Source organism: Trichechus manatus, unplaced genomic scaffold (assembly GCF_000243295.1).
Source record: "Trichechus manatus latirostris isolate Lorelei unplaced genomic scaffold, TriManLat1.0 scaffold00084, whole genome shotgun sequence".
Lineage (NCBI taxonomy): Eukaryota > Metazoa > Chordata > Mammalia > Sirenia > Trichechidae > Trichechus > Trichechus manatus.
The window spans coordinates 4,727,387-4,751,923 of NW_004444020.1; the positions used below are offsets into that span (position 1 = coordinate 4,727,387).

The 24,537-nt window shown below is 42.4% G+C and overlaps 1 protein-coding gene across 1 annotated transcript in view; it reads right to left on the reverse strand.

Moving 5' to 3' along the window:
- Window positions 1-21,967: 21,967 nt before the first annotated feature.
- Window positions 21,968-24,537, reverse strand: part of RYK (receptor like tyrosine kinase) — a 164,356-nt gene continuing 161,786 nt past the window's right edge. Inside the window, exons 14-15 of the mRNA XM_004381414.1 lie at window positions 24,058-24,194; window positions 21,968-23,086 (exon numbers count right to left, since the gene is read on the reverse strand). Of these exons, the coding sequence (XP_004381471.1) occupies window positions 22,975-23,086; window positions 24,058-24,194 (249 nt within the window). The 3' untranslated portion in view covers window positions 21,968-22,974. The remainder of the gene's footprint in view (window positions 23,087-24,057; window positions 24,195-24,537) is intronic.

Sequence of the window (24,537 nt, forward strand, 5' to 3'; positions counted from 1 at the left end):
TCACAAACAAAGACCAGACTTACTGGTCTGATGGAGACTGCAGAAACCCTGAGAGTATGGTCCCTGGATACCCTTCTCAGTACTGAAGTCACTCCTGAGGTTCACCCTTCAGCCAAAGATTTGATAGGCCTATAAAACAAACAATGACACATGTAGTTCAACCATGTATGTAAGACTGAATGGGCACACCAGACCAAAAGCAAAGACAGAAGGCAGGAAGGGACAGGAAAACTGGAAAAAAAGGAAGCAAGAAACCGGAGGTTGAGAAGGGGAGCGTGTTGACACATTGCGGGATTGGCAACCAATATCACAAAACAATTTGTAGATTAATTGTTTAATAAGAAACTAATTTGCTTTGTAAACTTTCACCTAAAGTACAAAAAAAGAGATTACAGCCAAAAAAGAAAAAAAGAAGAGCTGAGTAGTTTCCATCTTTCTCTGTGCTCTGGAACTATTTAAAGAACATGAGAATCTGTCCTTTGTGGGGTAGTTCTACTCTGTCCTGTAGGGTCACTATGAGTCAGAATCAACTACATGGCGATGGGTTTTTGAACATTAGGTAGAACTTGCCTGAAAATATCTGGACATGGTACCTTTGTAAAAGCAGACACTTGATTATCTCTTATTATTTCTATAAATTATTGATCTATTCTGGCTATTTCTTGAGTTGATTTTGGCATGTACATTTTCCTTAAAACACTTTTTGTCTAGATTTTCATATTTATTGGTATAAAGTTGTACACAGTAGTCTCCTATTACTTTTAATCTCCTTTGTATTTATGGCAATATCTACTTTCTCATTGTTAAAGTTAACTTCTCTGTTTATCTTTATCAAAGGCTTGTCTATTTTTATCGGCCTTTTCACTTAACCCACTTTTGGTGTTACTGATCAACTCTAATGGTCATTGGTTGTTGTTTCCCATACACTGCTTTCTGCTTTTAATCTTTATTAATTTCTGTCTTATTTTTTTCTTTAAATGTATTTTGCTGTTGTTTTTCTAGCTTTTTAGGTTCCAATTTGCAGCAGATTGCATTTTCAAAAATAAAAAAAGGTGGCAACAATGTCTCCCATTCCACATAATTTTATTACAACATAACTTTGGCTTTCTTCCCATTGAGAGGTGGGACTTTTGTTCCCTCACTTTGAACCTAGGTGGGCCTATGATTATGGCAGAAGTGATGCTATATGACTTCTGAAAGTAGATCATAAAAGGTAATACAAAAAAAGCAATCTAGAAGGATGAAGAACAGTACAAGAATGTCTAGGCTAAAAGTGTGGGCATGATCTAAAAAAAGAAAAAAAAAAAACCCCAACATATTTTATTGAATTAATGTTCTTCCAATTATAAAAGTAAAAACTGCCTGATTCTTTTGGAAAATTTACTCTTGGAACCAGTCACCATACCATGAGGAAGCTCAAGCAGCCTGTGACTGTTCCATGTTTGACAAAGCCCATGTGGAGAGGAACTGAGGTCCCCAACCCAAAACTCTGAGTTCTGAGCCAAGAGCCAACACGAGCTTGCCAGCCATGTGAGTGAGCTACTCTGACAGTGGATGCCCCAGCCTAGGTGAGCCATCCTAGTTGATGTCACATGAGGCAGAGACAAACTGTCCCTGATGACCCCTGCTGAAATTGTACATCAGATTCATGAACAAATCAATTGTTGTTTAAAGTCATTACGTTTTGGAATGGTTTGTTACACAATATCAATAACTGGAACAAAAGTTATTTTTTCTTTTATTCCAGCTTTTCTTGTTTTAAGGTTATAAATGTCCTCTTTTACCACTATTCCATGATCTAATATAGAATAGTTTAATTTTTTTCTTATATTTTTGTTGATTTTCTCTTAATCCACAAGCCATTTAGGAGGTAGTTCCTGCTCACCCTGCCAGTTATTTTGGCTTTCTGTTGGTAATTTCTAATTTTATTGCATTTTAATCAGTGAATGTGACCAGTATGAAATCCTCATGATTTCATTTGTGGCCTGGTATAGGGCCTATTTCTGTGACTGTTCCATATGTTTGAAAAGAGTGTCTTCTTATTATATGATCAAACTTGTAAACTGTATCATTCAAATCATCTGTTTATCTTTTTTTCTTAATCTGCCAATTTCAGAGAAATGTGCATTAATGTCTTTCATTAATGCCTTCCATTTATGCAAGCTTGTCATTTACTCCCTATACTTCTGTTAGTTTTTTCCTTTACATATTTGAAAGCTAGATTGTCAAGCAAAAAAAATTAACCTTCTTCATACCTTTATATGTAGTTTTCATCTTGAAAATTGTTTTATCTGGTCTTAATGTTGCTATACATGCCATCTTATTAGCATTGCCCAAAATTTTTTTCACACTAGTCTTTTGGTGTTGTGTTCAGCTGTATCTCTTGTGTAGAGCATATATAGCTGGATTTCTTTATTTTTAAACCAAGCTGACATTTTGTACCTTTAACATGTAAATTTAATTCATATTTACCTTGATTACTGTTATGTTTGGTCTTATTCCTACCCATTTATTTTACATTTTCTGTTTACTATGCTTTCCCTTTGTTTCATTTTATCCTTTGCCTTTTGTTGAATTGATCAAGCTTTCTTCAGGTAAACAGAGAATTAGGTAGAGGCAGAGAGGTTAAGAGGAGACTTTTTAAAAAAAATTGGTGATATTAGCACAATAGTTCGCAACATTGGCTGTATATTTTAATTTCCTGAGGAACTTTTAAAGTATATCCATGCCTGAACTCACCTCTGAAAAGTTTGATCTAATTCTCTGGGTTGAAGCTTGGCCATTGATCTTTCTTTCTAAGTCTGACAGTTCTTTTAAGTTTACACTGGTTCTCAAAGTCGGCAGTACATTGGAATTACCTGGGAAACTTAAAAAATACTGACACCTGAGATCCATATTTAATTGTTCTGGAGTGTGCCCAGAGCATTTTCAGCTTTAAAACACTCTCTTAGAGTATTTTATTCTAATGTCCAGTAAAGTTTGACAACCACTGTCCTAAAGCAATTGTTCTCAATATGTAGTCCCAGGAGCACCATTATTACCAGTACCTGGGAACTTATTAGAAATGCAAATTATCAGCCCCACCCCAGACCTACTGAATCAGAAACTCTGGGGGTAGGGCCCAGTGGTCTATGTCTTAACAAGCCCAAGGGGCTTCTGATGCTCACTCAAGTTTGAGGATCACTGATCTAATAGAGTGGGAAAAAGCAAAGTGCATCAGAAAGCAAGAGGGAGTGAGGTGTGGAGAATAAGTGGATGGACTGGCCTCTAGAGGACTAGGGACATCTTTCTATTATAACAGGAGAAATTACAACAGCAATGATGAATACAGATATAGATGAGTTTGTAGATTTGATGGTAGAAAATAAGTGTCCTTCTGATGTCTTCCACTCTCTCAAGAATAATAAGATGAGGTTGAAAGTGGGAAAGGAGGAGAGTTGTGAGGAAAGTTTGAGGTGAGGGAAGAGAAGATATAAAATGCAGTGAAACTGCCTGACAAAATTAGGGGTCAATTGTCTTGAATTAAAAGTGGAATCAGCAGCACAGGTATGTCATTTTCTCCGTGATATTAATCTGCTCATGCTGCTATGGAGAAGGCAGTCAGTTGGGCTTGCCAGGGCTGGGATTTTGCCACATGAGTATTTATAACAGATGGAGACACAAGAGTATTTGCAATGGAGTAAATATTGTAATGTGGTAATACTGATCAAAGTGGGAAGAAAATATAAGAGAAGCCTAAATTGATAATGAAAAGTGGTGGGATCATATATGACAGAGTAGAACTGCCCCATAGGGTTTCCAAGGGGCAGTTGGTAGATTGGAACTGCTGACATTTTGGTTAGCAACTGAGCTCTCAACCACTACACCACTACACCACAAGGGCTCCTTGAGAAGGGTAATGATGAAAAAGGCCAGTCTCAACCAAGCACAAGTTAAAGTCACTGCAAAAGGAGTTACATCCTCAGGAAAGTAGGGACTAGAAAAAAAAATCAACCCCTGGCAAAAGAGGCAAGGAAACTTGTCTGTTCTGACCGGGGCTCTGGTAGTCACAAGAAGTCTCTCCTGAGAATTCATAAGCACAGGCCAGTAGTCACATGGGTTGGAATTTGAATTTATACCAACCATGTGGTTTTGGTCGATGGAAGCTACCTGCTGATAATTAGCATTAAAAGTGGTATTGAGTTGGTTAAATGAAAAACCTATCTGGAGGCACAAGTCCCACAAGATTTTGATAAACAAAACCAGGCAGAACATGAGGTACAATCCAAACTTCCGGACCAAATGACTGAACAAGCCACCATGAATGAGAGTTAGCAGAAATACAAGGAGCTTTAGACCTTCAAGAATTTTAAGGAATGGAATTAGCAGATCTGGATTATAAGATGAACATGTCTAGAATAATTAAAAAACAAAAGATACAATGAAAAACATAAGCAACTCCTAAGTAAAAAGAGCAAATATATGTATATTTTTTTAAAAGGAAAACTTGTAGAAGTGAAAAATACAGCCATTAAAATTTAAAACTCAAATGCATTGAACAGCAGAATAGTCACAAAAAAGAATTAATGAATCTGGAGGAAGGTTAGAAGAACTTAGAAGAACTTACCCAGAATGAAGCACAGAAAGTTAAAAAGGGAAAACTTATTAAGAAGAGGTTAAGAGACACAGATGATATAATAGGAAGGTGCAATATTATCCTTCAAAAACATGTTTTCTTCCTCTTAGGATTAGGGTTTAATTAACCCAATAATAAACTTGTCCTGTACCCACTGCTTGGCATTTTCTCCCAGACAACAGGAAGTGAATCAATGCTTACTGTGGCAAGTACACTTGTCATAAAAATGTAATTTTCCTGGAACTTCAAAAACAATTTCAACAAGGCCACTTCCTGGTATCCTGTATCTTAGATGATAGAAAGTGTGTTTATAACAAAGATACTGTGTACTTTCTAATTTCACTGCAAAAAAAAAAAAGAAAAAAAAAAAAAACAAGGAACCTAATTCCCTGGGTGGGAAGATCTTATGTCATAAAGTCTCCTTGGAAGTTGCTGGTGCCCCCTTTCATAGTGGGCCAGCGAACAGTGTTAACTCTTCAGAATGACATTCTAGATGACGTTTGTGCTGGTGAATTAGAGCAGGGAGTTAGTGATATCTATCTAGGTCATGGACTATTTCCTTGGCTCAAGGCCACAGGTGGCAGCTCAACCTAAGCTGTCGCCCTATGGTCAAAGGTTTGGGTTGTGGCAGTCAGGGGCACTGGGAAAGTCGTCACCACTACTAGAAAAGGAACTCTGGGGACTTTGGATAAATTATGTACATGCATAAATGTAATTTGACTAACTAAATGAACATCAGAGCCAGACACTGTGCAATGCCATGGGGTCACAATGTGGGAAAGACCTTATCAGTGAGGTTCGCATAATGCTTCCCACACATGGCCATCTCATCCTGTAGAGCAACATTAGGGATTAAGTTTCTCTCTCTCTCCCCCCTCTCCCATTCCTTCCTCCCTCCCTATTGGGAGTGCAGGAGTGCGAGTGTGTGTGTCTTAGAATCCAGCCCAGTCTCTGGCATACAATTGTCTGAGCCTTTTGAATACATTTAGGTTTTCCGACAAAAATCTTGGAATAATGAATTCCATATGTGTATGTTTCTCAGTAGCAAGTGGTAGGATTACTTTTTTTTGGGTCAGTAGATTTACTTTCTTTCTCCAAGAAATCATTTTAATTAATAAACCCTGAATGCCAGAGGAGTTGCAGAGGTGGGGTGGAGTGGTCCTTTCTTTGCTTGGAGAGCTTACAATGTAATAGAGGAATATGTTAAGCCCCCATGAAACACCAAAAAGTACATTCGTCTTTGACATCCACACAGTTCCACACATTCATACTTGTTGGAGGGAAACATTTCTCATCACAAGTTTTCAGAATGTTTGAAATAAACGCTTGAGTGATTTTCAAAAAAGGAAAAATAAGGTAACTCTGGCAGCCAGTGTAGCCCTAGGAATAACATGGGGCAGGAGGCCCAAATAGGATGTTCTTGCCAAAGTCTGGGGGAAGCAGCAGACGGGAAGGAGGCGCTGGCCCCAGGGGGGTGGGGGTGGGGGTGGGTACTGGGGTGAACTTGTCAGAAACGTGAGGTTCTGCCTGGGTGACTCAGAAAGAGGAGCCCTGGTGCCGCAGTGGTTAAGCGCTCAGCTGCTAACCAAAATGTTGGTGGTTAGAACCTACTAACCGCTCCACAGAAGATGTTGTGGTCTGCTTCTATAAAGATTTACAGCCTTGGAAATCCTACAGGGAATTCCTACTCTGTCCTACAGAGCCACTATGAGTCAGAACTGACTCAATGGCAACGGGACTCAAAAAGAACCACACAGAGGGAGTGAAGAAAGCTCCTGTGTGCCTGGCAGAGGGCTGGATAGGGAAGAGGGAGGATGAGTTGAGGGTTGGCCACACTGGAGTTGAGAGGGCTGTGTGATACCCAGGTGGGGATGGCCAGGAAGAGACGTCTCGTGGGACTGGACCAGAGACCCAGGTGTGGAGGTACAAGGCACAGAGCAGGTATTTGAGCATATGTAGTCATCAAGGGATGAGGTATGTGGGGAAACAAGAACAGAACTGTGATAGGGACCTTTGGAACCCCCACATTCTGGCAAATGGGGAGAGAGAAGCCTGTGCAAAACTTGAGAGGACGAAAAGACCCAGGAGAGGAATGTTGAGGGAAGAGAGGGTTTCAAGCAGGGTGCTATGGTCAGTGGGGCCAGGAGAATGAGGGCTGAGAAATGTCCACTGAATCTGGCAGCTGTGGGAGTCTTGGGGCCTGCAGAGGGAGCATTCCCACAAAGGACACTGGTCCTGGGTCAGGGTGTGCTGACACCTCAAATAACCTGAGGGGTGGATGAGGCGTGGTTGGGCCCTCAACTCTTCCAGGCAAAGGGACACTGAGTGGAGGGTGGAGGGAAGGCACAGGCACACTCACATGAAGCTACAAGGGAAAGAGGCTGAGGAGGGAGATGTAAAGAAGACCATAAACAGAACAATGTCTGGGGAAACCAGGGAAGGAGGTGATAGGAGTGTTGAATGGGAGGGAGAGTGTGATGAGAAAGGTCTTCTGAAAGAGAGGTGGGGTGTCTCTGGGGCCCGGGAGAACCTTCTTGAGAGACGGGACTACCGACTAGTGCTGGAACAGGGGAGGAACAAGGGAGGAAGGGGAGAGTCAGAAGAGGAGCTTGAGGGGTAGAGGTAAGGATGAAAGGCACAAGCAGGGCCAGGGAAAAGAGGAAGGATGAAAAGGGGGACAATGAAGCCAGACTGTGGGATACCAACTGCACAGACCACAACACAGTCAACCTGGACAAATGAAGAACAGCCGAGCTTCTGAGAGCCCCTGCCCTCGCCCCCCTCACCCCCGGCTGCTGCAGGGGCCAGCCTCTTTCCTGAGCCCTGGGAACCTTGAGGTCTACAGTGGACCACTCCACTAGTGGTGGGCTTCTCTTCTGGAAACCTCCCCCAACCCCATCTTTCTGTCTAGTCTAACCTCCCCAGCGTTGGTTTGTTTCCTGAAGCTTCCTCCCCTCGCCCATAGCTTTCAAGGAGGTGATGCCTCCTGTGCAATTCCTTCTGGAATCTACCCAGGCCAATAGGGTCTCCAGCTGTTCTGAAGAGTGAAGCTGTGAAGCTGTGCCATACTTGACCACTGTGAGGACCAGACAGACCAGTTGGTAGGATTCCTTATCACAGGATGAGAATGCGCTGGGGTGGGAGAGGCTGGAGAGGAGCTTATGACAAAGCAGCTGCAGTTGTCCAGGCAGCAGTGGTAGAGGCCCTGCCAGAGAGGTGGTGGTAGAGTGAAGAGAAGTAGGGGATGCAGGGCCATATTTTAGTAGTGGATTGATTATGAGGGTGAGAGAGAAGAATCAAGGCTGGTCCCTGACACCCAGTGGCACTGAATGTCATCATCTGAATGGGAGACTTCCGAGTAAGAAGTATACTAGGTGAGCATGCGACATCCCAGGGTGTGTTTTCTCCAAGCCTGGGAAACCTCAGGGAAGACAGCAGATGTCTGTATTCCTGACGGGGTGGGGGATCTGAACGACTGGATGGGAGCGTGAGAGGGGCCACGCCTCGGGTCCAGTCTCTGTAGGGACTTCCCTGAGAGATTCAGGGCCAACGTCTCTAAGCCCAGCTCTGGGAAGGCTGTGGGAGGTCCAGTCTGGTAGGACTACCTCAGCACCTCCCCCGCCCCAAGTCTTTCTCCAAGAGAGTGACCGTGGCAGTCTGGGATTGCAGGCTTAGCCAGACCCCCTCACCATCCTGAGAAGAGAAATCCCCCTTGACCTAATGTGATACAGCTTTCCACAAGATGGACATTTTTTCATTTTACCTCTGGGAAATGAGAGTATTTGTTTTCCAAGAAAGGATAGAAAGGACTAGATTTTGCAAAATGAAGTTTTAATAAAAATGGAGGCGGGGGCAGAGGGAAGAAGGCTGCCACAGTGGTTTCCTTACTCCTGGGATGAGGCTCAGCTCTGGGGTGTGTGCAAAGCTGCAGTCACACCCAGGGGCCGGGATGCTCTGAGTCACTGGGTTTAGATGGGTAGGGGGAGAAGACTGAGGTTCAGAGATGTACAGTCTCTCACCACACCACTGGGGCCAATTAGAAAACCAGACTCAAGAAGTGATGAACCCTCAGATAAACAGATGGCCTTGAATGTCCAGGTACCACACACACAAACCCTAACAGCACCCCCACCTCACAGATGGTGGCCAAAACAGCTCCTCCTTAGAACAGGGGGCCACTGCCTCTTCATGGGTCACCTAGCCTCTGGAGATGTCTGATGCCCTCCCCACGTGCTCAGGCTCTGTGTGTTTACTAGGCCCGTAAGGAAGGCTCTCCAGGGCTGGAACCACAGCTTCAGAGCCCCTTCTTTCCCACACATTGTGCCATGACTTACTGGTGACGTGCCCCAAATCTACTCTCTACCCACTCTCACCACAGACTGTGAAGACAGGGACAGTCTCCTTCACCTTTCCATTTCTGGGCTTGGTACAGCTTTCTATGTGTTCTGGTTGAATGAGCAGACCAATGACTGCATCCTCAATCAGATGATCAAACCCCTTCTGTATAGTATAAACCTACTGTTTTTCAACAGTGAGGAGAAACGGCCACTTGCAACTCCTTAAAAACTTCTACACTCAAGGGCTGGCGAGAAGATAAAGCAATGACTGGGCTGTACTCTTTTCCCTGCCTCTGGGCCCACGGAGTCAGCCTGAACTGAGCAAGGGGAGCGTCCAGTCCTGCCTTTTCTATTCCCCTGCACAAGACCTGACCACAGCTTCCAAGCTTAAGCAGACCCCACCACAGCTGGTGGTAGCTAACAGACAGGCTAACTATTATCAGGTGTGAAAAGATGAGATGAGCCAGGCCTATCAGATTGCCTCTTAGGAATTTGATATGAAAATAACAAAGAAACGTCCAGTTAGCAGCAGAAGCTGAAACTGTAAGGCTATGATATGTAGTGAGTTAGAAAGACCCAAACTAGCCTATGTAAGTAAGCTTAAGTTAAAAAAACAAGACAAAACCTAACCTGTTGCTGTCAAGTCGATTCCGACTCATAGCGACCCTTACAACCCATAAATAAGCTGAGGAAGATGTCAGCTGGTAACTAGACAGAAACAAACAGGAGATTTTTAAGAAGCTAGGGATCAAGAACCTCTTGGAGGAGATGACATGTGAGCTGGTTTTTGCAGGTGAGGAGGAGTTAGCTAGACTGATGGGAAGTGGGGTATGGTACGACATTATAGGAAAAGAAGAGAACACATGAAAGCACAAAGGGCTGAGTGTATGTATGAACTACTGATTCAGTATGGCTAGTAGCAAGGAAAGTGGCTGTGAGGGACAGAGCCAGGGGTCAGATGAAGAAGGGTGATGTGTGCTAAGATGGGAAGTCTGACCACTGTGCAGGGCACATCAAGCATGCTCTGTAACTGCTTTCACTCTAGAAACCTCCACCTCACCATGTCAACCTCCGAAGTCCATGGCTCCACCAGAGGTCATGTCATCTCCCAGAACTAAGCCACCTCTGGACTCAAACTCCAGATCCTACTCCAACTACAATCCACCAACCCCTATTCCAGCTGCTTTCTCTCTCTGTCCCACAATATCTAGTCTGCAACTTACTAGACTAAAGGCTGCCAGGCTCTTGATCCCTCTATTTTCTGTAGACCTATGCTGGCCTACCTGCACAGCAGGAACTCATGGCTGACCATTGAACTCTCACCATCTCCCTAACCTCTCGTGCTGTTGCCCTCCCTCCTGTCCAGGAAAACCCCAATCCTGGATCAGCCCCACTGTCAACCTTGTCTCCTGTGGTAGACTGCCAGCCTGGTCTCTCAAACTTATTCTCTTCTTCTTCCACAGTAATGAAGTTTTAGTTGGGTACATGGATGCCCAGCTACACCCATTTCCCAGTCTTCCTTGCAGCTATGTGCCTAAGTTCTTGCCAATGGAATGTAGCAGAAATGATGCATACAACTTTTCTGTCATTTGTGTAAAAGCAAATTAATTGCTTTCCACTATTGCTCTTACTGCATTCCAGCAGCTGCAGCACTGATGTGGTAGAGCCCAACTTTGGCCATTCTGCCACATTAGCACTGTCTTGGGATGGCAGAACAAAAAGGAAGGGACCTGGGACTCTGAATGATTCTGGAAGATGAGCAACCCCACCAGCCTGGGCCACCTTCCTTCTTTTGGACTCTAATGTGAGAAAGAAGTAATCTTCCATCTTATTTAACCCACTCTGTTACAGCAGATTCCATTGCTGCTGTTGTGTACTGTCGACTCAATTCCGACTCACAGCAATCCTATAGGACAAAGCAGAATTGCCTCCGTAGGGTTTCCAAGGCTGTAGAAGCCCTGGTGGTGTAGTGGTTACGAGCCTGGCTGCTAACCAAAAGGTTGGCAGTTCAAATCCAGCAGCTGCTCCTTGGAAGCCCTGTGGGGCAGTTCTACACTGTCCTGTAGGGTCGACTATGAGTCGGAATTGACTCTATGGCAATAGATTCTTAACGGGAATTTTTACGGAAGTAGACTGCCACATCTTTCTCCCACGGAGAGGCTGATGGGTTCTTAGCAGCGAGGGCTTAACTGCTGTGCCACCAGGACTCCTATAGCAGATTCTACTACAGCCAAATTCATGGACAAAAATCTCATAGCCATTCAATACAGCACCACTGTAAATCCTTGTCTCTAAACCCACCTGAGTCTCACCTTCATTTATTCTTGGTCAATTCCCTTTCACATTTCCCTCAGTAAAGGCTTCAAATGCTTATGATGCTCATTGTCAGGGACTGAACTCTGTCCCCCAGAAATATCTGTCAACTTGGCTAGGTCATGATTCCCAGTATTGTATGATTGTCATCTGATGTGATTTTGTCATCTGATGTGATTTCCCTGTGCTGTAAATCCTATCACTGTGATATAATATGATGGATTAGCGGCGGTTATACTGATGAGATCTACAAGATTAGAGAGTGTCTTAAGCCAATCTCTTTTGAGATATAAAAGAGAGAAGGGAGCAGAGAGACATGGGGACCTCCTACCACCAAGAAAGCAGTGCTGGGAGCAGAGCACATCCTTTGGACCTGAGGTTCCTGTGCTGAGATGCTCCCAGACAAAGGGAAGACTGATGACAAGGACCTTCCTCCACAGCTGACAGAGAGACTTCCCCTGGAGCTGACACCCTGAATTTGGACTTGTAACCTACTAGACTGTGAGAGAATAAATTTCTCTTTGTTGAAGCTATCCACTTGTGGTATTTCTGTTACAGCAGCACTAAATGACTAAGACACTCATCATGCCCCTACCCAGCCTCTCACTCTCATCAATAGTCTCTTATGTCATAAAAAGTGTGAGATGGCCAAGTGGGATCCTCTCCTCATGCTGCCCATTCCCACAATCCTTCCAACCACAATGGTACAGATGTCCTTTCTGTGCTCTGGTCAGACACCCTGGATTAAAATCCCAACTCTACAATTTACTACCTGTGCGATTTAGCTCAACCTCCATTTCCTCAACTGTAAAACGGAGATGCTAACATTACTACAGAAACCCTGGTGGTGTAGTGGTTAAGAGTTATAGCTGCTAACCAAAAGATCGGCAATTCGAATCCACCAGGTGCTCCTTGGAAACCCTCTGGGGCAGTTCTACTCTGTCCTACAGGGTCACTGAGCGGGAAATGACTCAACGGCAGTGGGTTTTTTTTTTTTTTTTTAACATTACTGCATTGTTGTGAAGATGAAATGAGATAATGCATATAATTAGCACACTGCCTTAGCAGCAGAAGCCACATGCTACTAACATTGCTAAAACAAATGTCACATCTTGAATCTCTATCACCTACAAAACAAAGCCTAAACTTCTCAATACACTAGACCCTCTCGAGTCTTTTCCCTTGCCATTTTTGCTTTGAACACTATGCTCCAAACTGCCCACAGATAAAAAAAAAAACTTTTACTCATTCACAGATACATATTAAATGCCCACTATAGAAGTGTGAGTGATTGTGCTGTTATGTTAGTATTAGATGCCATGGAGTCGGTTCCGACTCATAAGAGACCCTATGTACAACAGAACTAAACACTGCCGGTCCTGTGCTGTCCTCACAATCACTGCTGTACTTAAGCCCATTGTTGCAGCCACTGTCAATCTATCTCTTGTCAGTGACAGTCCAATAAATTAACTGCTCTTCCTGAAGAAAACACCTACCTCTAAAAACAGGCAATCTGAGAAAAAGCCTATTTTGTCTTGTGTCTGGGAAGTGATAGTGAATTTGGTTCCTCATTTGTAAAATAAAAGAGTTAGGTTACTTTGCTTCCAGCCCTAAAATGAGATGCTGTGCTGACCAATGTGGGCTGTAGGGGGAAAAAAAATCTACTTTAAAATCTTGTGTTTGATTTAAATGCACTTAAAATGTCACATCCTGTGGAAACGGAATGAGGTTGCTCCAACAGGGACATCCGATGCATGAAGGGACAACAAACGGCGCTAGAGAATGGGAAGAGGCCACAGCGGCCCAGAGGAAGGAGAGGGAGAGCCCCTCAGTGTGGAGCCAGTCCCAGGTTTCCACAAGGCCCTGCGGTGCCAGACTGCAGCCTCCTGTCTCTTCCCTTTCCTGCCTTACCAGAGGAGGCAAGGGCCCTTGGGAGTACTTACTAGAGTAACAGTCTGCTTAGCTGACCGGGAATGTTTGTCAGGTCAAATAAAGCTGCCTGTCCCCTTTCAGCTAAGTCAACGGTGGGTCATTCTAGGGGTTAAAAAAAAAAAAAAAAAAGACTCTTCCAGAAAAACCTCTCTCCCATTTACCTCCTGCCTCTGTGCTCTGCAATGGATTTGGGAAAAAAAAAAAAAAAAAGACAAGACCAGAGGGATGCTGCCTAGAAGAGGCAATATAAAACCTAACACAGGTTTATCAAAACATCGCACCTCTTGGTGAACAGATCAGTTAAGGCAAACCCATCCTGGTCTGAGCAAAATCAGGGCTAAAAAAAGAAAAGACCACCACTGCTGTTAAGTTGATTCCGACTCACAGCAACCTCATGTGCTAGAGCAGAACTGCTCCATATGGTTTTCCTGTCTTAGTCATCTAGTGCTGCTCTAACAGAAACACCTCTAACAGTAACACCACAAATGGATGATTTTAACAAAGAGAAGTTTATTCTCTCACAGTCCAGTAGGCTATAAGTCTGAATTCAGGGCGCCAGCTCCAGGGGAAGGCCTTCTCTCTCTGCAGGCTCTGGAGGAAGGTCCTTGTCATTAGTCTTCCCTTGGTCTGGGAGCATCTCAGCACAGGAACCTCAGGTCCAAAGGACGCGCTCTGCTCCCAGCACTGCTTTCTTGGTGGTATGAGGTCCCCGTACCTCTTTGCTTGCTTCTCTCTTTTGTATCTCAAAAGAGACTGGTGTAAGACACTATCTAATATTGTAGATCTCATCAATATAACTGCCACTAATCCATCTTATTACAACATAGTGATAGGATTTACAACACATAGGGAAATCACAAAATGGAGGACAACCACACAGTACTGGGAATCATAGCCTAACCAAGTTGACACATATTTTGGGGGGACATAATTCAATCCATGACACTGACTGTAATCTTAACAGAAGCAGATTGCCAGGCCTCTTTACCATGGTAAAACTGGGCAGTTAGAACTGCCAACCTTTAAGCCAACAGTTGAAAACAAACCATTTGCACCACCTAGGGACTGTAAACCTAGGCTATACATCTTTACTGAAGCACACTGCCACATCTTTCTCCTGCAGAGCGGATGACAGGTTCAAACTGCCAATCTATTAGCAGCTGAGCACTTAACCACTGTGCCACCAGAGCTCCTAAGTCAGGGCTAAAGAACCCTTATTTAGAATATTAACTCTGGTGCCTTTCTAAAGCCAGGAGCCTTGGCCAATTCCTCCTGGAGTCCACCAGAGTCTCCAGCATAGCATCCTGAGTTATGCAGAAAACTTTGTAAGGTGTTCTTTAGATGTATGTTAAGTGATGCAGTAAAACATGGAACCAAATAGTTACTTCAAAAATTAACAAACTTTATGTTGATGCATATTGTCTAAATAAATATTAAATTGTCTAATAAACTATTAGACTACATGTAATTATTTATCATTAACTGAGTAAATAACTTAAGCTCTTTTAATTAAAATTTTTATAGCTAACCTCTGGCTTACGTCTAAAGGCCTTGGTAGTCAGACCATAAACCCAGAGCAAAGGCCAAATACTGAGAAGAACATAAATATCCTTGCTAGCCCACATCTATAAAGTGGTGGCAGAATTATGGACTAGAGGGAAATAGCAGGGCCAGAGGCCAAAATAACAGCAATCACAATGGAATAGCAAGGTTTTATGGATAAAGACTGAGAGGCTAAAAGGTTAGGTGGTAATCTCTACCAGGCTTTCTCCTCAAATAATGGTGGTACCCACCAATCTAAAAACAAGCTGATTGGGCACTTCCTCCATTCATTAACACTTTTCACAATCACTGCACTTCCTCTCACATTGGACAATACTTCTGAAGCATTTATATTGCTGAAGGAGGCCAGATACCAGTCCACCATCCCATTTCTGCACAGAACCAGACACTGCTAGTTGTCACTAACACTATGCATCCCTCCTTCTTTACCAATGGAAGCCCAATTTTGTTCAGGGTGAAAATGTGCTCGACTAAAATCTCGGTTTCCTCAAATGTTCAACTGATAAATAAACAAAATGTACTATATCCATACAATGGGATATTATTCAGTGTGATCGTTAAGGTTGTGTGTCAACTTGGCTGGGCCATGATTCTCAGTGGTTTGGCAGTAATGATGTAATCACCTCTGTGATGAGATTTGATATAATATGATCACCTCCATGATGGGTTTTGCTGTGAGTAGAGAATCAGTTGAAAGGGAGTTTCCTTGGGGATGTGGCCTGCATCCAACATATGTACACTTTCTGGCAAAGCTCGCTGGCTTTTGCTCTGCTCTGCATCCTGCATTCAGCTCATCAGTATCTGACCTCCAGTTCTTGAGACTTGAGCCAGTAGCCTGCCATCTTACCTGCCAATCTTGGATTTGTGGGCCTTCGCAGTCATGAGCCAGTGGCTTGCCATCTGACCTGTGGATCTTGGGTTTGTCAGCCCCTGCAGCTATGTCAGAAGAAGCCTCCAGCCTGACGCCTGACCCATGGACTTGGGACTTGCCGGCCTCTACAACCGAGTGAACCATTTCATAAATCTCTCTGTATGTATATATATACATATAGTATACACGTTTCATTGGTTTTGCTTCTCTAGAGAACCCAGCCTAAGACATTTGGCAGTAAAAAGGAATGAAGTACTGATACATGCTACAACATGGATGAACCCTGAAAATACTATGCTCAGTGAAAGAAGCCAGTGACAACACATACTGTATGATTCCATTTATATGAAATGTCCTGAATGGGGAAATCTACAGACAGAAAGATTAGTGGCTTTCTAAAGCTGGGCAAGAAATAGGTAATGGGTGAAGGGTTTCTTCTTGAGGTAATGAAAATGTTCTAAATTTGATTTTGATGATGACTGTACAACTCTATGAATACACTAAAAATCACTGACTTGTGCATTTTAAATAGGTGGTATGTTATTTACATCTCAATAAAGCTGCTAACAAATAACTAAACCCTAAATTTCCTGGGATGCTCAACGGCTGCAAGTGGCCATTTGATACATTCTGGTCAATAAGAGGTTGGTACAAGTATGCTGAGAAAGTTAGTATGTAGTATCCTGATAAACAGGACTCAACTGACTTACGGCTTTTGCCCTTCATCCTTCTCCCATCTTCCTCCCTAGAACAAGATCTAGCCCTGGGGGGGTCCACAAGGACAAAAGTTCCATGCCAAAGATGTTGCTGTTGTCATAAAGACCCTATATGACAGAGCTGAACTGCCCCATAGGGTTTCCTAGGCTGTAATCTTTATGGAAGCAGATTGCCAGGTCTTTACTTCCAGAGCTGCTGGTGGGTTTGAACTGCCAACCTTTTGGTTAGCAGCTGAGTGCTTAACCATTGCGGCACCAGGGCTCCTTATGATAGCAGAGCATTAAAAAGGGAGGAGGCTGGGAAATGGATGATATCCTGGGGTCTCTGCACCAGCCCTGGTTTATCTATATCTGGATTTGTTATGGAAGAAATACAAACCAAATGTATTTGGTTAGATGATTGCTGTTGGGTTTCTGTTACTTGCAGCCAAATACTACTCCTAATGATGCATGCTCACCTAATATCAGCCTGTGCTTATTCTCGGAGCTGAGAAGGCAAAGGGCCAAGAAGTAAACTCAGAAGGATGCAAAAAGGTTAATTCCAAATGTAACCTTCAGGCACCATGGAGTTAGTGTTAATTTCTTAAAGAATAGTACTCTCAGGGAGAAACAGACTCAGAGATTCAGTTTACTTCTTTATAAAAACATATGTAATCAATACACTTATGTAGTATGATCATGTGTCCCAGAAAATTAAATTCAATGCTATTCTGAAACATTAATGGCAAAAATGAATGTATGAACAAAAATTATTAACGTAACAAGCAAATGTTTACATTTTACTTTTCTAGCCACCCAAAATTAAATTGGCTCCTTTTTATCATATGGGGTGGGAATGAGGAGCATGAGAGAAAAACACCTGGAAAACAATCTTCCACTAAAGTCATAAATCACTTGATTTCGGATAATTATTTTCATGTATGACTCCAAATAAGGTTGACCTTGTAATAGTATGAAACAGAATTTGCAATCAGGCTAACTACTCCTGTGACAAAAGAAAATTAAAAGGATGATGGGAGGCGGGAGGCGGGCAGGCGTACCTTAAGCCAGGACTGGGGTTGGAATATGGTCTTCCCTGCCAACCTGTCTCTTTTTATTTCATGTTTTATTGCTTACTATTACATGGAACTTAAATTCTTCAAATTTGAATATAAATATAACAGAACACAGTATTTTAAATATAAGTTATGCTTTTAAGGAATCAGAAGACTTATTTTTTTAAAAAGCCACTCTAATTGCTCTCTTATGCAAATTTAGATACCTTTACACATCCATTCATTAAATATTCAACTCTACTATATGCCAATTGCTATTTAAGCAATGGATACAGACCCTCAAAGGAACTCAGTCAAGTAGTAAAAATAAGCCCCCTCCTATCTTTGTCAGAGTGTATACCCAGGGAACAAGGCTGAAATACAACTACAAAGACTGGGGGAAGGGGAAAGTTGCCAAAGGATTCTTCTGGGTAACTAGGCAAACTGGAGTAGAGCATGGCATTCTAGGAGGAGGAACAGCATATGCAAAAGGATGTAAGAGACATCACTACGTGCTCACACAGGAGGTAGTGAGTTCAGAAGCAGCAGGTGAAACTGGAGGAATGCGTGATAACCTCACGCATGTGGAAGTTCCAAACTCTACCTTAAAGTCCTTGGGAAATTGCTGGAGTTTTAAGCAGGGCACTGGCGTTCAGTTTTAGGGAGCATTACTCTGGCGGCAGAAGGATGAATGATAAGGACCAAGCCTGGAGGCCAGATGAGCAGCTACTGAGGCAATCCAGGCCAAGAGAAGATGATGGTCAGGAGATAGAACAGGGTCTGAAGTCCTAGGGGAGCCAACACGACAGAAGCAGATTTTCATATACTGGCAATGCGGTGTGATAGATCACCTTTATATAGCCTTTCCTGCCATGGTCTTGTAACTCTCACCCAAGTGACTGGGTGGGACTATGCAAATATGGTAACTGTGGCCTACCAAGGGGATTGGTCAGTTTTGCCATTCTACTAGGCTTAAAATGAGCCATCCCAGAGATGGAAAGAGAGGATCCACCATCACCAAGAAAGAAGAGCCAGGAGTGAGCATGTGCTTGAGAGATAGAGAGAAAGATGGCTGTAATGCTGATGACGGTGAGAAGCACTGGCAGAGAAACAGTGGCAGGAGACACTGACAGGAGACGGTGCAACAGGGTTTCTGGCCCACGGAGCTACAGCTGAGCGCCTTTGGGCCAAGGTTACCAGCAGAGTTGGGTGTCTCTGGGCACTTATTAGCAGAGCTAGAAGAGCTTTTTAACTTGCCAGAGCAGGACAGATGCCAACGGCCAGAGAGAGGCATGCCTGGCAGGCACAGCTAGGAGACTGTCTTGATCAAAGAACTGTATCCTGAGTCTTCATGAACCTGAACTGTAGCCTGTTATTTCCCTAATAAACCCCATAATCTTGACTATTGTCTGTGAGTACTGTGTGGTCACCGCAATGAATTATCCAACTCAGCAGAGAAGTAGGGAGGGACACTTAGTGTCAGAATTGGAAAGACGGTGGAGAGAGGACCATGTCTGACCTCCACCTCATAAGAATCACCCTTAGGCTGTTGATCTTGATTCTCCTTAACGTCTTGTGAAGTTAGAGGAGGTCAGATGCCTCCCCAACGGCATTTTTACAGGGAATGTTTAAAATTTTGTGCATCACCCTCCCTCCTCGTCACTTTTTCCACCCAATAAAAATGTAACCTTCATCTCAACTAAAGGGACTGGGGGTCAGAGCGGAGAAGCTTTCATGCTTGTGGGCCAAAATGACTAAGAGGGGTGTTGCATACCCTAAAGAACTTTTCTCGCTGTCCACTGGATCATTCCCATTAGCCTGTGAAACATTTTCTGGTTCTGTATTCTCCCTCAGGAAAAGAAACATGGTCCCCTCCCTGTACCCCCACTCTCCAACCCAAAGAAACTTCTTTGAACCCTTCTAGTTACAACTCTATTTCCCTTCACAGTGAAACTTTTCAACAGCACTAACTGCACAGGGTCTCCACCTTTTGTTCATGCTGCAATTTGCTCCGATCCCCACTGCTACTGTTACTAATCTCCACATCATCAAATCCCATGGAGGCTTCTCTCTCCATCTTGCACCACTTACTTTCCTAGGGTTCTACAATACCTGATTTCCCTGTTATTGTTGTTGCTTTTTCCTACCACAGTGGCTTCTTCTCAGTCTTTTTTTTGTTAGCTCTTCTTCCTCCACTAGACCACTAAGTGTTGGAGTGCTCAGGGCTTAGTCCTAAGACCGTTTCTCCATCTACACTCGGAGCTCATCCAGTACCATGACTGTACGTGTCTTCTATGTTACATACCTATATTTATGAGCTCAACTGAGTTCCCTGAGCTCCATACTGACATCTACCTGTTAGAAATCTCACTTAGATGGTTGACTGGCATCTCAAACATGGCCTACATCAAATTACTGATTCTCCTTGCCAGAGAAAAATCTTATTCCTCTTCTAGTTTTTCCCATCTCAGTATTTAGTTTGGCCATACAATCAGGTGCTCAAACTAACTAGTCATCACTTCCTTTCCTTTGCCACCCTACTCCCCAACATCCAATGGGTCTCGTTTGTTACCTTCAGAAATACATCTTCAATCTGCCCCTTCTCTCCATCTACACTCTCCTGCCCACATGGTCCCCCTACCACCTTTTCTTTCACGGACTACTGCAAAAGCTCCTTTAAGGTTTCATTACTTCCACCCTTGCCTCCCTATAATGCATTCTTCACAGTTAACACAATCTTTGTAAGATGACAAATCAAATCATGTCACTCCCTTATCTGAAAGATCTTGAATGGATTTCTATTATATTTAGAATAACATATAAATGTTTCCCATGGCTTACAAGGCCTTGCTATCTGGTTCCTGGGTCTCCCTGACCTCATCTTCTACCTACTCTCTTCCCTAACTACACTCTGACCTCCTTTCTCTTCTTCCTACTTTTAGGCTTTTGCAATTATGCCCCCTCTGCCTGGATCTTCTCATGGCCGCCTTCTTCTTGTCATTCAGGTCTCAGGTCAAATGCCACCTGCTCAGAGAAGCCTGACTAACCATAGTATCTAAAGTTATTTATCATAGCACTTACCAAAATCTTGTTCATATTAATTACTGCTTCACCTAACTAGAATGTAAGACCCAGGAAAGAGGCCCCTAATCTGTCTTGGTCACTACATGTTCTGAAAGTCAGGCACACAGTAGGTACTCAAAAATACATAGTGAATTAATAACCCAATCCCCCTAGCTTCTATAAATAAAAATCGCTTACAATAGGGGAGTTACAAGAACAGACAATACAATGGAGCTCTAGATCACTAGAGCTAGCTTATAATATGTCAGTATTTTCCGATTTGTTTCTTTCTCATAATCACTATGTATTTTTTGCAAAACCTGTTCAGTAATAGTCACAATCTATGATAAAACTATCAGAAGGGGATAAGCCATAGAAATATTGTAACTGCTCTTTCCTTCCCATGTCAATGACTTCCAATAGCTTAGCAAAAAAATCTATTTAAATTCTTAAACCACCTAAGTGAAATATATATACATACTTAAAACAAAAGAGCTTAGAAACACAAAAAGATAAGGTTAAAGTTACCATATATTCCCAGCAAAGCCAGATCACCTCTTCAAAAAAACCAAACCCATTGACGTGGAGTCAATTCTAACTCATAGCGACCCTATAGGACAGAGTAGAACTGCCCCATAGTGTTTCCAAGGAGCAGCTGGCGGATTTGAACTTCTGACTTTGGTTAGCATCCAAACACTTAACCACTGTGCCATGCAGGCTCCAGACCACCTCTTACTACTTGCTAATTTGGGATAGAAATCAGAAGTCAGTACTTATTCTTTTTAACTAATCTTGTACTTAGCACTATAATTTCTAAACAATGCACTCACCTGAACACAAAAAAAAATTCACTGAATGTTGGAAGGGATGCTAAGGCTGGATCATTCCATGTGCCTAATACATAAGTGCTACATAAATTTGACTGAATGCCTTCTAAGAAAGCAAAACATGAACAAAATGTCTGTAACTTACAAACTGCTCAGAACATTTCTGTGTGTGTGTGTTTGCCCAGCCATTCAAGGGGCTGAGTAGTTCATTAACTGAGGAATGAGTGTTAATAACAAATGGTACACTGAAAACTCATGCTCTTGGCCTGCTCAAGGTAGAGCATGTACCAGATGAGATGCTGATAAGAAAAGTTTTTTAAAAAATAGAGAAACTCTCTGACTGCCACAACTACTCCCTTATTATACCCGTGAGGACGGGAGTACAGATGGACACCTATAGGCCTACCTATTCTGGAGGCCCCTTTGGCCTGGTCATAGGCCAACTAAAACTGAGCATAAATATACACATACTCTTTATTTAATGGCTCTGGAGAAAACTTTCAGTGTCATAGTAAATCCTTTGTATTAGAACCTGGAGCCTGAGTAGAGTCAGCTCTAATGGTCAGGGCTTTATTAGTGTGAGCTGAAACACACATGAAATAAAACATGAATGTCTAGTTACTGCATGTTCAAGGACTTACCATACACAACTAATTGTTCCATTATGAACAATATTTTAGATACTGTTATAATATAATAAAACAAATCCTTTAATTTTTCAAGTGTTTTAAAAAACAAATTTTATACTTAAGCCAGCCTTGAAAATAAGCACAAAATTTACCAGTTTCCATTTTTTTACCCACAACAACTCAAGCACCCACTCTGTGCATAGCACTATTCTAGGTGCAGGTAAGGTACCCTTAACCTTAGAGATATGACTTCACTTTCTGGAATTGTATTATCTCCTTTTCCAGAGAGTAAAAATAAATTATACTGCCACTACTGACCTGCTCCAAACCTACTTCGGGCTCATGGAAAAGTTAATTTCTGACCAGTTTAAGATGTAATGAACCCAGCTCCTGCTTTCCACAATATAAAAAAACAGAACTCCACACTAGTAAAAAAATAAAATACAAAATAAACCACTCTCCATACAAGAGTAGTTTCTGTTTCTAATAAGTATTACAAAAATTTAATTTGAGCTCTTCTGTAAGTTTTCTTCCTCCAATATTGCCTTTTCTTGTACTAAGCAAACCAAATATCTTTTTACGCTGCTTTTCCTTTCCTAAGAAAAGTACTGTATCTTGAAAACAAGCCATTTCCAGGACTAGTGCTAAAAATTAAAAAAAAAAAAAACTTTAAAGGTGAATCACTTACAATTACCTTGATGAAGTCAAAAATTAAAAAGCAGTTGGCGCTAAAGTAGCTATTCAAAATATGTGTTTAAACAATTTTAAAAACTGTTTATTTTGTAAGAATGTACCCACAATCCAAAATAACTATGTTTTAAAAATTTTTTGGCCAAAAACAAATTACAAAAAACCTTTCAGTTCAACCTAATAAAAGTGACATCTAGAAAATACTCCACATTATTAAGCCTGTGTTAAAAAGTTCAGATTCTAAAGCATTCCTAAGGCATGGTGTTCTGGAAGACAAGTGTGCTTCTGCTGGCATTGTGTTATACACGAAGTGTCCCTGACTAGCTCCAAAATGACCTCCAACAGGCATGTTCCTCTTGATGGTGTGGGACTGTGAGAGAAGAGTCAGACATAGGCTCCCAGGGCTGCATGGAACTCTGTGAGACACTGTACCAGCTGCTGGAACTTGGGCCTCTCCTCTGGATCTAAGGCCCAACAACAGGCCATCACAGCAAATCTGCAGAGTGACAAAAATAGAATATTTGGCTAGTAAGGATATATTGCTCCGGACTTTTTGGTCATTTACTTTTTCTGTCTAAATGTAGGCATGGAGAGGGTGAGAAACTAAAAACCAATCAATTTTGTTATCTGTTGGCAGTTCTAGAAAAGATAAAATGAGTTATCTGGATTATATATGTGGATTTCAATTCTCCATGAGACCTATATCAAAACATATCCCAGCAAACACTTAAAACATAATCAAAGTAGGCTGTATTATCCTGTATTTAAGTTCTGAAAGCAAAAACTTGGAAGAAGGAGGGAGTCTTCTGCTTCTAAGTTCTAAGAACCCTGGATCCACAGTAAAATCAGTGCAAAAGCTGCTACCTCACTATGGCACAGAAACCTTTAGGAGGCTCTGGAACTGAGACTACACTCACCATGCACGCAGCTACCTCTAAGAAGCCCCAGCCCCACTATATGGGAAGATTAGCCATGTGATGAAAGCAGGAAACAACTATCTCCCTCACTAGCCCAGAACGTCTTCCTTATTTATCAATTGTCACCAACTGGCAAGGTAAGAAGACAACAAGAAAGGCTTTTTGTAATAACTAAATATATCCTTAAGTCTATATAATCAAAAGTCACATCCTCACTCTATATAAAATAAACCTACATAGTCTTCAGTTTTCTCACTGTATACATTAGTCTCTCAGATTAGACTAAGCACTATAAATATAAGATACAAGAAGTCCTGATGTCACATGCATGAAGGAATGAATGAGCCTACCTGACTTCGTAGTTCTCTAAAAACCTAAACCAAACCCACTGCCATCGAGTTGATTTCTTCTCTACAAGAGTCTAATTCATGTCCAAAGAGTCATTATTCTCTAAAGGGAAGACTGTATATGAATACTAAAACCTACTCTTCTTTTTCCCCAATATAGTAGATGGAATGAAACCCAGGTCTTCAAACTCATTAAAACTCACAGTTCATCAGGACAGTTGATTGGCTGAGCTATTCGGTAGCCATCTTTCAGGTATGCGGCCATTTCAAAGGGGTCGATGTCCACGTATGGCGTCTGGCCCAGTGTCATGAGCTCCCACAGTGTCACTCCGAAGGCCCACTGAGGAAAAGAGCAGCAGCAGAATGAGGGCACACTTAAAACAGCTGTCAGTGTGCTGTTGCCTATGGCCAGCTAAGGGTAAAAAATATCTCAACTCTTTAAGTAAAGCAAAATATTTTACCATGGTCTCAGGCAACATCTAGCTCAACTGGCATAACATAGTTTATAAAGAAAACGTTCTACATCCTATTTTGGTGAGTAGCATCTGGGGTCTTAAAAGCTTGCGAATGGCCATCTAAGATATATCTACTGGTCCCACCTCGTTTGGAGCAAGGGAGAATGAAGAAAACCAAAGACACAAGGGAAAGATTAGTCCAAAGGACTAATGGACCACAACTACCAC